We start from the raw sequence: 13,304 nt of genomic DNA, 5'->3' as shown, positions 1-13,304 counted from the left end.
CTGAAGAAATGAATTACCACACACAGATTCCAAACTCCAGGGATGAGAGAACTGCTTCTGGGCAGTTCTCCCCTTCTGACTTTCAAGCCCTAGCCCACAGACCTCCCTTCATTCTGTTGGTCCTGCCACTAGACCGGGGGGACAGGAAAGCAGGTATGTAGAGGGAGACAGGAAACCCTTCTTGTTGCTTTTGGGGCTAATTATGTGAATGATAGCTTTTCTTTGCCTCCTGTCTATTGCTTAGGGAAAACAGAACTGAAGGGTCAGAAAAACTGTCAGATTTGCCACTGTAATCATTTCTGTCTCCCCAGGTGTCCGGGTGATCCACAAATCAGCATGTCTCCAGCCCCAGACCTGCCGGCTGGGAATCAGGATTCCTTCCTCCCCAAGGCCCTGAGGCAGGCCTTGTCTCCAGGCCTCCACCCACAGGGCCCAGCCCCATCTGGTTGTCTTTCCCTTCCCCCCTCCTTCCTGCCCCTCCCCCTATGGCATGTTTCATGACAACCCTGTTACTACATCAGAGTGTATTTTTGTAATTCTTCCAGCTAACATTTAAACAGCCCCATCTTTCCTTCTCACCCACCTCTTCCCTCTTCTAGGGGTGGGTTCAAGGAACAGGAAATCAAGAGTGGGGTTTTGACTCGTCACTGCCATAACTTGTTTGTAAAAGCGCTGTTCTTTTTGACCTATTGTTTTAAACAGATATTTCTCCATTAAACTTATACTGAGCAAATGGTTAGCAAATTGGTTGGCTGGGTTTTTTTTCTTAAAAAGTGAGCATTTTTATTCCTGAAGAGCCTTTAGTGAGAGTAAAAACAGGGACAAAAAGGGACTTCCCTGGTGGTCCAGTGGTTAAGACTCACGCTCCCAATGCAGGGGGCTGGGTTTTGATCCCTAATGGGGGAATTAGATCCCGCATGCATGCCGCAACTCACACCTGGCACAGCCAAAATAAATATTTTTTTTTAAAAGAAAAGACAAAGAGAAATGTTTAAATCCAGAAATTACCCAGGAATATGATCCAAAATGCAAAGTGGGGGAGGGGTGGGAGGCTGGGATTAGCAGATGCAAACTATTATATATAGGATGGATAAACAAGGTCCTACTATATAGCACAGGGAAATACACTCAATATCCTGTGACAAAGCATAATGGAAACGAATATGAAAAAATATATATATATATGTATAAGTGGATCACCCCGCTGCACAGCAGAAACTGGCTGGCTGTTTTTTTGTTGTTGTTTTTTATAAATGTGTTTATTTTTTATTTATTTATTTTTGGCTGCATTGGGTCTTCGTTGCTGCGCACACGCTTTCTCTAGTTGTGGTGGGCGGGCTTCTCATTGCGGCGGCTTCTCTTGTTGAGGAACATGGGCTCTAGGTGCGCGGGCTTCGGTAGTTGTGGTATGCAGGCTCAGCAGTTGTGGTGCATGGGCTTAGCTGCTCGGCGGTATGTGGGATCTCCCCTTACCGGGGCTCGAACCAGAGTCCCCTGAGTTGGCAGGTGGATTCTTAACCACTGCACCACCAGGGAAGCCCTTGTTGGCTGTTAAGTGAAGTGAGAAGCACAGACGCCGGACACACGGTCAGAGCTGCCTCTCCTGGGAGGCAGAGGCAAAAAGAGAGAGGCTCTGCTTTATGTAAAGTGTGACGGGCGAGATACATGAGCAGAAACGCCGCGACTGTGCTGAGCCCCCAGATGCAAGCCCACACACAGCTGCGTGACTGGACCGGGCGGGATGGCGGGGGCCAGGTTGCTGGGCACCACCCCCAGTTTCTGACTCACTAGAAATTTGCATTTTTAACAAGTTCCAGGTGATGTAGAGCCTGCGGGTTTGGGACCCCCGGATTGGGTCGCAATTAACACGAAACATGTTACGATGTGTAATCATCAATTCAGCCAAGAAACCTCGGGTCCACCCAAACGGAGCGCCTGCAGAGAGTCAAACATCTACAGAAGTAGACGGGCCTGTGGGAAATCAGTAAGGGAGGGAGGATAAGGCGCTCTGTTGGGGAACCGGGGGCGGGGGGGGGGGGGGGCCCTGGTGAGGGATTACTGGAACCCAGTGAGAACTGTAGCTCCCTCTAGCGGTCAGTAGGGAAACGGCCACTCACTGTGCAGGGCAGTAAAGGTTCGGCGAGATTCAAATACCCCAACTCCTCTCTCCTCCTTTCCCTTCCAGCTCCAGCCTGTTGTCTCCAGTTGGTCAAACCCAACTGGAAGCCAGAAAGTTAGGGAGTCCTCGGATGCAGCCACAAAGGTAGGCCTGGGAGGGCCCAGGGCCGCAAACGGACAAGCCCAAAGGCAGTAAACTGATTTAAAGGAGGGATGGGGGAAGGGGGTCAACTGCAACAGAGCAATGATTCTGTCGGAGCTTTCTTAGAGAAGTGGGGCAAGGACAAGGGAAGGGGGACAAAGGAGCCCTCTGTTCTACCCCAAGGTGAGGAAAAGGCCAAGGACAACCTCCTCCACAGGCTGCTGAGCTTGACTGACTTCGGCGGTAATGTAGTCCCCTGGGTCTTCTCCAAGTGGCCTCACCCTCCCCACTGGGTGCTGTTAGGGGGCCCTAGAACCCCCTCCCAGAGATGCCTCACCATCCCAGACAGGCCTCCAATTTCGTAAAGCAGTCCCTGAGCTACCAGAACGAGACATAGCTTTCTGCACCAGCTCCCCTCCTACCCACACCAGCCCTGCACCAGCTACGTGGGCAATCATAGGACACGGAACCCATGAATTCAGGAAGCAGCCCATGTCACTCCCTAGGGTCAGAGCTCACTCCATAAGCAGAATGTGACTCATTTTCTCCTTAGTCACTTGCCCACTCCCCAACAAACTCAGGTACACAGCCAGGAACATCTCCCCATTGCCAATACAAGCAGGAGAGAAAATGGTTACTTCCTAAAGCAAGAAAGTAACTGACATAGAAAGTCAAAGAATAGTGGTTGCTTTTATGCAGAAGAGAGGAGTGGCACTTTGCTTGAGGTACAAAGGCAATTTCTGGAATGCTGGCAATGATCTGTTTCTTCAGTGACTGGTAGATACTTTGGTGTTTGCTTTGTGATAAATCATTAAACTGTAAAAATAAAAATTGGAGATTAAAAAGAAAAAAATAAAAGAAAATGGTTACTTCCTAGATTATAATCCGAGTGCCATTATTTCCCAGATGATGACTTTGGTCAAGTTTTTGTAACCTCTGGGCCTCACTCTCCTCATCTGTAAAATGGGAATGATGAAAAGAAGAAAATAAATTAATAACATAAATTTTGAAAATAAAAAATTAAAAAAAAAATAAAAATGGGACTGACAATAGTAACTCCTTCGTGGGTTTTTCAGGTAATCCATGTAAGCAATTGGCTGGGTCCCTGATAATGTTGCCTGTTGTTATTATAAGCAAATGAGTGTGTATGCTCCGCCCCCAGGGCTATCACTTGTTTAACACCAAGGACAATGATAATCTTATCCTTTGTAGGGGGGAGAGGGCAAAGGGACAGGCACACATTAAATCAGACAATGTACCATTTTATTCCTTATAAAATATATTTCATATTGTTGCTGTAAAAACATTACATTTCACATTTTTAAAAAAATTTTTTGACAGTAAAAATAATACTTGGAAGACAGCTGGGGGGAAAGGCGCCAAGAAGACAAGTTCACAGATGGGATTTGTCTCCCTCTTCTCCTTTTTTTTTTTTTATTTGCCCCTGGTAAAGTCAGAACCTGGAAAGACCAGAAAGTAACAGGACAGATTTCTTCAAACGAATCGGAGTTTCCACATCCAAATTCATTATGTCCTCCAAGAAGTCGAGCCGCGCGGGCCGACTGCAACAACGAGGACGTCGCTCAGGATGCATTCTGAAATTACACAATTGCTTTCACAGCCGGCTTAGAAGTCAGATCATAAATCCAAGCCATTTTACTAGCACGTTGGTCCTTATGCTTTGCACCTGTGACCTCATTTGCCCACAGCTACTATTCGCCGGTCTCTCTCTGCACTGAATGCGCAAGCACGGGTGCGGATTTGGTATCATTAAGGCTGTTCAGAGCAGGCACCACAGACTCCAAAGGTACTTCCAGAAATATTCTGAATAACGGAAACGTCCCTGGAATAGTTTCCCAAGACACCTGCTTTTGCCAATCCGTCCTGTTAGTTTCCAGCGCGCACCTGCGGCCTCTTACCTCCTATCAGATTCTGCCGCCCGGGTGGGCCGGGAAGGAGGGAGAGATACAGAGATGAAGAAAACAGGCGTGATCGCGGGATCAGTTCACAAACCCCCACCCCCACCCCCGAGAAGAGACGAATGGGACAACCCCAGGACAGACCACACGTCAAGAACCAACACGATAGCCACAGATGGGGCAGCGGGAGGAGGGCGGCCAGAGAAGGCCACCACCACCAGAAAGGAGGCAGGAGCAAATGCTGACGGGGAAAGCCGCACCAGAACATTAAAGAAAAAAAAAAAAAGACCCTCAGTTTTTAAATCGTTGCATCAATTTCTTCTCTCTTCCTTTTCTGCCCTGTGCACCAGTGACATAAGAAGCCTGCCTTACTTAGAGAAAATCTTTATATCCAGTTATATCTACACAGTCCAAACTGAGGGGGAAATTAAAACAGCTTTTCTAAAGGCGAGACCCAGCAAGAGCTCTGATTAAGAAGGGAAGGGAAGAGGCTGCTGGGCTGAGCCTCCCCCCACCCCCATCTCAGAAGCCCCTTCCCCCCTCAGGGAGGACCTGCAGATGCACAGGGTGGGAAGCGAGGCGTCAGCACAGCAACACCCTGCATTAGCTTTTAATCAGGGAGCTTGAAGGGGCAGCAGGAAGAACCCAGGGCACCTCTTGCTGGCCTGGTTTCAAGCTTTACCAAGGGACAGAATTCCACATACTTTTTTTTTTTTTGACTAAATTATAAAAATATACCCCATCACCACCAAAAACACTCATGCATAAGAGTGTCTTCCCCTTCTCTCACCAAACCCAGGTCACTATCACCCTTCACAACATCACAGCCCTATTCTGTTTGCAACACTCGGAAACCTGCACGGTTGCAGGTGTGTCTCGGACTGAAAGGCATCTGCACGGTTCCTGCTTCAGCAGCCAGATGATCCCACCTGGACTAGGAGGACAGCCTCGCTCACAGCCAAGGGCTGGACGCCGCTGTGCAGGCCCCAGAGGGGTGGCCTGGTGGGATTCCCTGAGCCCCTGACATCTGGGACGCAGGCCCTGAGGAGTCCCCAGACCAGTCCCGCTCGGAACAAAGGTGAGGCTTCGAGACAAAGGTGAGGCTTCGAGACAAAAACACGCCCTCCCCTCCGCCCAGCTCACCCAGCCTGGATCCGTCACTGGCTGACACGGCGCGGAACCCCCCTCTCCTTCCTCCTCAACAAGAATAGCTTGGCTTATTTACCTCCCAAGCATCGCAGTCCGGGCTCCCCTCCATTCCTGAGGTCTCCAGAAGCGCCAGCAGCTGCTAAATCAACCCTGGTCCCCCTCACGTGACCTCCTCAGGATTCTAACTTCCTGCATCCTGCCGGCAGGCAGAAACGGCGCTCAGCAGGTATCTGGGAAGGTGACACCGTTATCAAAGTGACCCTCCCCATCACACTGACTGGACCAACCAGAAGTCTCCTGCACTGACTGAAGAGTCCTACTTGTCACCTCAGGAAGGAGACCAGATGGTCCTCAAAGGGGCAGGTGAGCCAGTGGACCCTTTGGGGACCACTCAACGCCCTCTCACAATGGGGGAAGCTGCCAACTACCTTTCAGTCTGTTCTCTCCGCCAGCCCAGCCCTGCGGCCTTGGAGGGACATGGAAAAATCCCTGGTGAAACCAGAGACAAAGAGGAACCTACCTCGGGGCAGGGTCTCTCAGCCAAACAAAAGGGATCTTTAATCAGAAAGAGGCTTCTGAATACACTGCAACAGAAAACAAAGTGTTTCTGGGGTGTCTTCCAGAGCTGGCGGGGAGTGGATTCACTCGGGGAGCAGGGGAGAACTCTCACAAATACTATATATACCCTCTGGTCTCTCCTCAAGAAAACAGGAAAGGGTGATCAAGGTAGTGTTTAACTGCCACACCGCGCAACGTGAATTCCTTTGAGCCTTTTGGCTCAGCTATTTGGGGACAGTCTTTACAAACCTACGAGTCTGGGCTTGGAGAAGAAGCCATACAATATCGGTTGGGCTGCAATTCAACGTCAGGGAACCCAGATTCAAACAGTCATCACCAGGAAAATGGTTTTCCTTCGACTTCCACAGAAGCTGACGGGTGAGGACAAGGTCTCCCTTCTCCCACATTCGGGCGGAGAAGAGGGCCGCTGCACCTTACAAAGCCCCCAGATTCCCCCCACTCTCCCCCCAACCAGCCTCGGCAGGCCCTGCTCTCTGAGTCATCAGCCAGAAATTTCTTTTTTTTTTTTTTAAAGAAAAGTAAATCCATCTTGCTTACAGTCCCTTCTGGAAGAGTGGAGAAAGCAAAGAATTCACCACCTCAGCAGGAAACAGAATGAGCTGTTCCTTCTTTCTTTACGGACAAACTAATCCCCTAGGGAGACGGGCGGGGGGGGGGGGGGGGGGGGGGGGGGAGGGGAGCGGAATCAGTTCTTTGGTCTCTGGTTCGCTGCAGAATACCCTTGGTCAGTTTTGGCTCTCTTCTATTTTAGGGGGGAAAAAATATTTTCATGGGGTTTTTTTTTGTTTTGTTTTTTTTAAATAAAACGTTCCCGTGAGGGAGGGAAAGACGTTTTAAGTATTAAACCTTAGCCAATAGAGCCCAAACTCCCAATGTCCACGCTTTAGCTTTTAGGTTTCTGCTGAGGGCTTAGGAGGCGTCTGCCTTTGTCCTCTGGCCGCCGGGCAGGGCTGCTGGACAGCTCAGTCCAGGAAGCGCTGGCAGGCCTTCTTCCAGCGGCAGGCTGTGCACCACTGGTCCCGGTGCTCGATGCCGTACACCTTGCGGCACTTCTTAGCCTCCCCGCGGGCTTTCCTGCAAGGCGGAGCAACGAGGGGACAGTCACGCACTGGCTGGAGCGCGGCCGGGCCCGAGGCTGAGCCAGAAGCGGTGGTGGGAAGGGATGGGAGCCCCCGGGACCAGAGGACCAGCCTCCTCTCCCCCGCACCCAGGGTGGTTCCCTGGGGCTCTGACCCTGCGGATGAGGGTCGGGCGGGGACCGAAGCCAGAAGGGAGGCCTCAGGAGCAGAGGGTCTCACCTGGTGCTGCTCTGGGCCCGGGGTGAAGAAGTGACAATCAGGTGAGATTTCATGGCGGGTGGAGGCTGCTGGGGCTCGCTGAAGCTGAGCGACCGGCTCCGGACCTGGGCACGGGGTGGGGAGGGGCGTGAGCATGAGGGCAGACGTGCAAGGCGAGAGGACGAGAGGACCGTCCCCAGGGACAGCCGGCCACACCCGCCTTGTGCCAGGAGGCCTTCTCTGGAAGGACATTCCAGGCAGAGGTGAGCAGAAACCAGCTAGGGAGGGGAGGTGGAGAGGGACGAGCCGGCCTGAAGCCACATGCCCGCTGGGGGTAGGGGCCACGGGCAAGGGGGAGCCACTTGGCCTGGCCACCTTGCGGCCTGCTCCCTGCAGATCTGCAGCCACTATATGTGGGGTGCAGCCACTACATGTGGGGCAAAAGGAGGCACGGCCCTGCCTCAATGGCACCTCCAAGGCACGTTTTACAGCGTGTGATGCTTCCCTGCAGGAGACGTTTCAGACTGGAACCCACCAAGCATGGTTCAGAAGGACTTCCGATCTACTTTAGTTCAGAGGCAAGCCACCTAAGGCGCTGGTCCCCAGTGGCCTGGGGACCTCTGGTCCACCCGCACAGCCCACCCACAAGCTCCTCTCTCCTTCCTCACCCGCCCTCGTCCTCGCCAGCTTTCCCAGGTTCTCTCCCTTCTCCTCTCAGCATTAAAACCTTACCAAGCACGCACAGACGCTCGCGGCTAAATAGGGCGCGGACCCCGCCTGGCCCCGTGATCTTCTTGGCAATCAACTTGCTTGATCTGGGCGCTCCTCTGCAGGTGCGCCCCTCCCACCTTCTACAGGAGCCTGTGACCCGCAGGGGGTCGGGGGGGCCAGCTGGGGGGCGAGGGCACAAAGACCTTCGAGAAGCTGGGGCACAGGAGGCGTGCGCGGGGAGGCGGCCTCCGGCACCGGGTCCCTGGAAGTGGTGACGGGCTCAGAGCTGGGCACACTCACCGGAGAGAGGGAGGAGGCCGTAGAGGGGGCAGCGGCCCAGCTAATACTGGTGTAGATGTGCGGTGAGACGGGGATCTGGAAGGACGGCAGGGCCTGCCGGAGATCAGAGAGCGTCAGCCTGGGCCGCAGCTCAGGAAGCTTTTGGGGCCCAGCCCTCCCCCCGTGACCTCACGGTCTGCAGCAGCAGGTGCACCTCGGACCAGGAAATTCTGGGACACCCCGAAATGCTCCTCCAAAGAGAAATATGAGAGTACCGACTCTGTGGGGTCGCCCGAGTCTCAGGCTCCACTCTTCTTTTGGAGCCCTTCTCTCGGAGCTGGTGTACACGCCAGCCTCATGACTTAATCATCTCCACGGATTAACTTCTTGGCTGGATCACCCACCGAGAACACGCTCGAGGCAGTTTCGCCCAAGAAGTCCAAAAGCCTTCCGAGTGGGAGCTTCTGGGGCTGCGCTAAGGGTCTGGCGTCCCCAGGCCACCGCGTGGAAGCGGCACGTCCAGGTTGAGGGTTGTTTGTAAAAACGCCAGCCGCCCTCTCCAGGCCCCATCTCACAGAGCTGGCCGACTGCCCGAAGGGCCACCTGAAGTTGGCCCAACATGAAACAGCTAAGCGGCCACTCATTCTAATGAGCAGAAGAGCTGGCTCGATCTGTAAAGGCTTTCTGATGGAAAGCACTGCTTTTTAATTACAAACTTGCAAAATCAGCCTAGAGTCGGATAAAACCAAGCTGTAGGCATACAAGGATTTTAAGGAAAACCGACACGTGGCAAGCAGGGTGTTCAGTACCTACTACGTGCAGTAAAGTCCATCCTAATGCCACGCCCTCCATGACAGCTTTACCAACCCCATAGGCATAGTAGCTTGGTCTTTCTGTAGCCACAACAATTTCTTATGCCTCCAGTAAGATACTTTGATTACTTATCATAATTAACCATAGTTACCCATTCATTTCTCTCTCCAGCTAAAGCATACACCTCACAAGGTCAGGAACTATGTCTTATTCTATCCGTGAAGCTTAGCCCGTGGCTTAGTAGGTATTCGAAAAACTGAGTGCCAAATTATTTCTTAACACAATTCTGGGAACTGGGGATTTGCTCTGGGAAACCCAACTACACTCTTCTATCCCCTTTTATAGCCAGCGATGTACCAATTCCCCAGCCCAAATCCATCAGCCTGGTTACCCAGGGATCCATCCAGATTTCTCATAACCGCTCAAGACGGCCCCTGAGGTAGAACTCTGGAATCCCCATATTTATCGAGTGTGAAGTCATTTTTCTTTTCTTCTTTGTAGAAGTCAGAGATTAGTAATGCAGCCAAAGGACTCAGCCTTCAGCCGGGGTGTTCAGTGGCCTGTGATCAGGCTGACCAGTGACAGTCACACGCTGAAAGTCCTCACGGCCACCAGACTGAGCTCCCAGCAGGTCCCCACCCTGTACCTGGTATGCGTGGTCGGCCTGAATGTGCCAGAAGGAGCCAGGAGCTGACTTGCTGAGAGCACCAGAGGGCAGGTAGGACTCCAGGCCAGGGTGATCTGGGCCTGAGGACTGGGCTTTGGGAGGAGGCGGAGGGAGAACGGCAAGGGGCGGGCTGGTCACGCTGGGGGTGGGAGCCGGGTCAACGGTGGAGCCGCCAGCGGCAGTAGCTTCCTCCTTCATCTGCACCTCTGTGTAGTAGAAATCCTCCTCCCGCTTGAACTGGTCGGAGTCCACGGTGTCCCTGCGTGGGAGGGAGACGCACCAATGACCAGGGACACGCTGCCTTGGTCCAAACACAGGGGAGAGTGAGGTGCGAGGGGAGCAGTTGCCCAGGGCCACCTGGCGAGTCTGGGAAGAAGGCCAGCAGGACACCCAGGAGCCCTGCTCCTGACGTGGGCTCACAGGGGATTACATGCTGGCCCATCAACAGGAATTGTTTTCCCCATCACTGAAGGCTTCTCCTCCCGCAAGATCTGACTCTGGTCTCCACCCCGGGTCCTCTCCGGGCCCCACCCACTCGCAGTTGCTCTCCTTCAGGGAAAGGGCTCTGAGTCAGTTTCCTTGGCCATAAGCTGCCCCAGCTCCAGGGGGTCAGTGCAAAGGGAGTCCTGGCTTCCCCAGGGGAAGCAACAAGCTCTCACCAGTCGCCCTCTATCTGTCCAGAACTGAAACACCTTCCTTCCTACGGTGAGGTGAGAAGACACAACGGCAAGGTGGAGAGAGCTCCCTTCCCATCAACAGCATCAGCATCCACTACTGCAGGAGGGGCCTCCTTCCCGGCAAAGATCTCTTTCCAAGGGACTGTTTTGCAGGGCACAAGGTCAGGGACAGGTGGCGTCCTCAGCCGGCCAGTTTCTCGGAGGCATTTGGGACTGTGGGTCTCAGGGAATCAGCAGGTGGAGGACGCCTGAACGGCACCCCCGGCAGAGGGGCCCTGGGCTCGTACCTACCCCAGGTGGAGGGCTTTGACGTGGCGCTTGATGCCCACGATGGAGCGCAGGACTTTGCCACAGTTGGGCCACAGGCACTTGTACATCACCTTCACCGAGTTCTGGGGGAAAGGAAGATGGGGTAAGGGGGACGTGTCCTCCCCTTGAGCCCCCTCCCAGCCTCACCCAGTGGGGGCTTTAGCTGCCTTCGAACAGAACCCAGCAGAAGGCCGAGGAAAGGGTTTCCCAGGGACCAGAGACACTGACAAGCAGGGGCACAGAGCCTGGACTCGGCAGCTGGTCCCGGGGGCTGGCATCGGCGCCTGGAGTGGGGATGGTTGCTGGGGAGGAAGGAAGGCCTGCCGGAGGCCTCTGCAGGAGAGCAGGAACGAAGGCAGGGTTGGGGCAGAGGTGAGAAGGCCAAGGACGTGGTGTTGGAGAGGAGGAACAGGCTCCTGGGAATGCCAGGGGGAAAGAGAAGCAGCAAAGGAAAGCTGAAATGGGATGGAGCCTGAGAAGGCCCAGGACCCGGGCCCGTCCCCTCCATGGCCGAGCTCCCCGCTCACGCCACGTACCTTTCTTTTGCGGGGAGCTGGTTCATCCAACAGGAAAGCATCCGGGTCGGTCTCAAATCCGTTATCAGTTTGGGGAGAGCCAAAGGCGTCCCCCAAATACTTGGGGCTGGCCTGGGGGTGGGGGGGCGAGGGGGTGGAGACGCCGCTGCTCCCACTCCAGTGCCCGCTGGTGGTGCTACTGCCGCTGTCCGACACGTCGCCGCTCTCCTTCCACGGGTCACAGGCCGCGCGGGAAGCTGGGCAGAGACAAGACAGAGGATGCTCAGGGGCCTGTCCCTGGGTCCACTCCGGATTCCGCACGGACAGCCCAGGGCGGAGGCCAGGAAACTCTAGTTTGGAGTCTGGGTTCCCGCATCTAACTCCTGGCTCTGGCTTGCCTGACTTTGCCACTCCAAGGGGGAAAAAGAAAAAGACAAAAAAATGTTGCCCCGCCCCCAACAAGCCCCTCCCCTTTCTGAGCTTCAGTAAAAATGAGGAGTGGGTCCATTCATTGCAGCGCTGTCTGTGGGTGGCCCTGCTCTGCTGTAGCGGACACCTCCTGGCAACAGCCATGCTGATGATCTGACCACCAGACACGCCGCAACTGCATTTTGTGTGCGGGTGTCCCCCACTTTTCGGAAGTTTGCTTTACACCATTTCCCTTTGAGGAAAGACCCACAGTCGGCCCTCCGAATCTGCAGTTTCCGCATCCAAGGATTCAACCAACCGTGGATTGAAAATATTCAGGAAGAAAAAATTCCAGAAAGTTCCCCAAAGCAAAACTTGAATTTGCCACACACCAATTAAACATTTAAACAGCGACATTTAAAAGGCATTTACATTGTATTTACAGTTATTTACATTGTACGCAGCATTTACATTGTTTTAGGTACTAAAAGTAATCTAGAGGTGACTTAAAGTATACAGGAGGATATGCGTAGGTGACATGCAAGTCCTATGCCATTTTACACAAGGGACTTGAGCGTCTATGGAGTTTGGTATCCGCAGGGGTCCTGGACCAATCCTCCACAAACACCAAGTGACAACCATACATTAGTATCTGTTTTCATTAACTAAAAGAAATCTGAGGAGGGTTTTCACTTTATGAAAAAAGGTGAAAATAGCGTTCGATGTTGGTTTTGCAGCGAGCTGTGACAGAGGCAGTGCGCACCCCAAGCGGTAAGAGTGGCCGGTAAGAGTGCCCCACCGAGCTCCTTCCTGGGAGCCACACTCGGCGCCTCAGCACCTAGCGACCAGAGCTTTGAACTGTGTCTGTGAGCGTCCGTGCTTCATCTTGATTTATTCTGTGCAGCTGTGAGCAACATGTGTCCTAAGGTAATTGCTTCGCTTTGTACCATTTCAACTTTCACAGAAACGTTCTACGTTCAGATAGCAGGGGAAACCTGTATTATTAATGGAAAGATAACCTAATTAAAATGTGCTTGTCACTTTAAAGGCAGGGGGAGAGTGGGGAGAGGGGAGGGGCCAAGCCTCTCCTGCCTCCCTCCCAAGCACGAACAAGCCGGCTGGGTACCACTTGGGAAGCTTTCCCTGCAGCAGAGTAGGATGGAGAGGCCAGGTTAAGGGCCTGTTAACCCGGCTTTCTTGAAAAATGCCTGTTTGATCATTTAAACCCAGGCAAGTACATCAAAACCGGCGTGTGAAAAGAAACCATCCGGCTAGCTCTCGCAGCTGTCAGGAGGTGTAGCCTTTACCAGAGCCAGCTGTGGCCCAGGTGGCTCTTCTGTTATCCACAGGGAACATGCTTAGAGAAGGAAAGACGAGCTCTGAGAGCAGTTCAGACTCATCACAAGATGACAGGAGGCCCACACAGCCGACGTGGCCTAAACCTGCTGCCCTGCTCCCAGCAATGCGTCTGAACAGGAAGGTCACAGGTGAGTCATGTCAAATTTTCAGTTTTTAAGCTGCCTTTCTTCGGGCTGCTTTAGGCCGGACCCAGATTCTTCCATGCCGAGACCATAAATCCATATTAATTTTTACTATAGGACAATCTGAAATTTTGATATGTGGAAATAGCAAGGGGGGAAAACTGTGACACATGCAGGTATGGTGGCCTTGTCCCCAAAAGCCCCAACTCCCAACATGGGCAGCATTCCACGGAGCCTCCTTACCCTGGATTCTGAGATGG

The 13,304-nt window shown here is 53.2% G+C and overlaps 1 protein-coding gene across 6 annotated transcripts in view; it reads right to left on the bottom strand.

The window, feature by feature from the left end:
* Positions 1-3,506: 3,506 nt before the first annotated feature.
* The window catches only part of ZNF395 (zinc finger protein 395), a 40,244-nt gene continuing 30,446 nt past the window's right edge, over positions 3,507-13,304 (bottom strand). For all 6 annotated transcript variants that reach the window (XM_033857598.2, XM_073805787.1, XM_033857600.2 and 3 more), the window contains 6 exons: positions 11,177-11,412; positions 10,623-10,723; positions 9,634-9,913; positions 8,196-8,288; positions 7,206-7,309; positions 3,507-6,981 (listed from right to left, as the gene is read on the bottom strand). In XM_033857598.2, the coding sequence (XP_033713489.1) occupies positions 6,870-6,981; positions 7,206-7,309; positions 8,196-8,288; positions 9,634-9,913; positions 10,623-10,723; positions 11,177-11,412 (926 nt within the window). In that variant the 3' untranslated portion in view covers positions 3,507-6,869. The remainder of the gene's footprint in view (positions 6,982-7,205; positions 7,310-8,195; positions 8,289-9,633; positions 9,914-10,622; positions 10,724-11,176; positions 11,413-13,304) is intronic.

The sequence above is a fragment of the Tursiops truncatus genome, chromosome 6 (assembly GCF_011762595.2).
Source record: "Tursiops truncatus isolate mTurTru1 chromosome 6, mTurTru1.mat.Y, whole genome shotgun sequence".
Lineage (NCBI taxonomy): Eukaryota > Metazoa > Chordata > Mammalia > Artiodactyla > Delphinidae > Tursiops > Tursiops truncatus.
The sequence above is the reverse complement of the archived record's forward strand: the minus strand, read 5'-3'. Positions and strand labels throughout refer to the sequence as shown.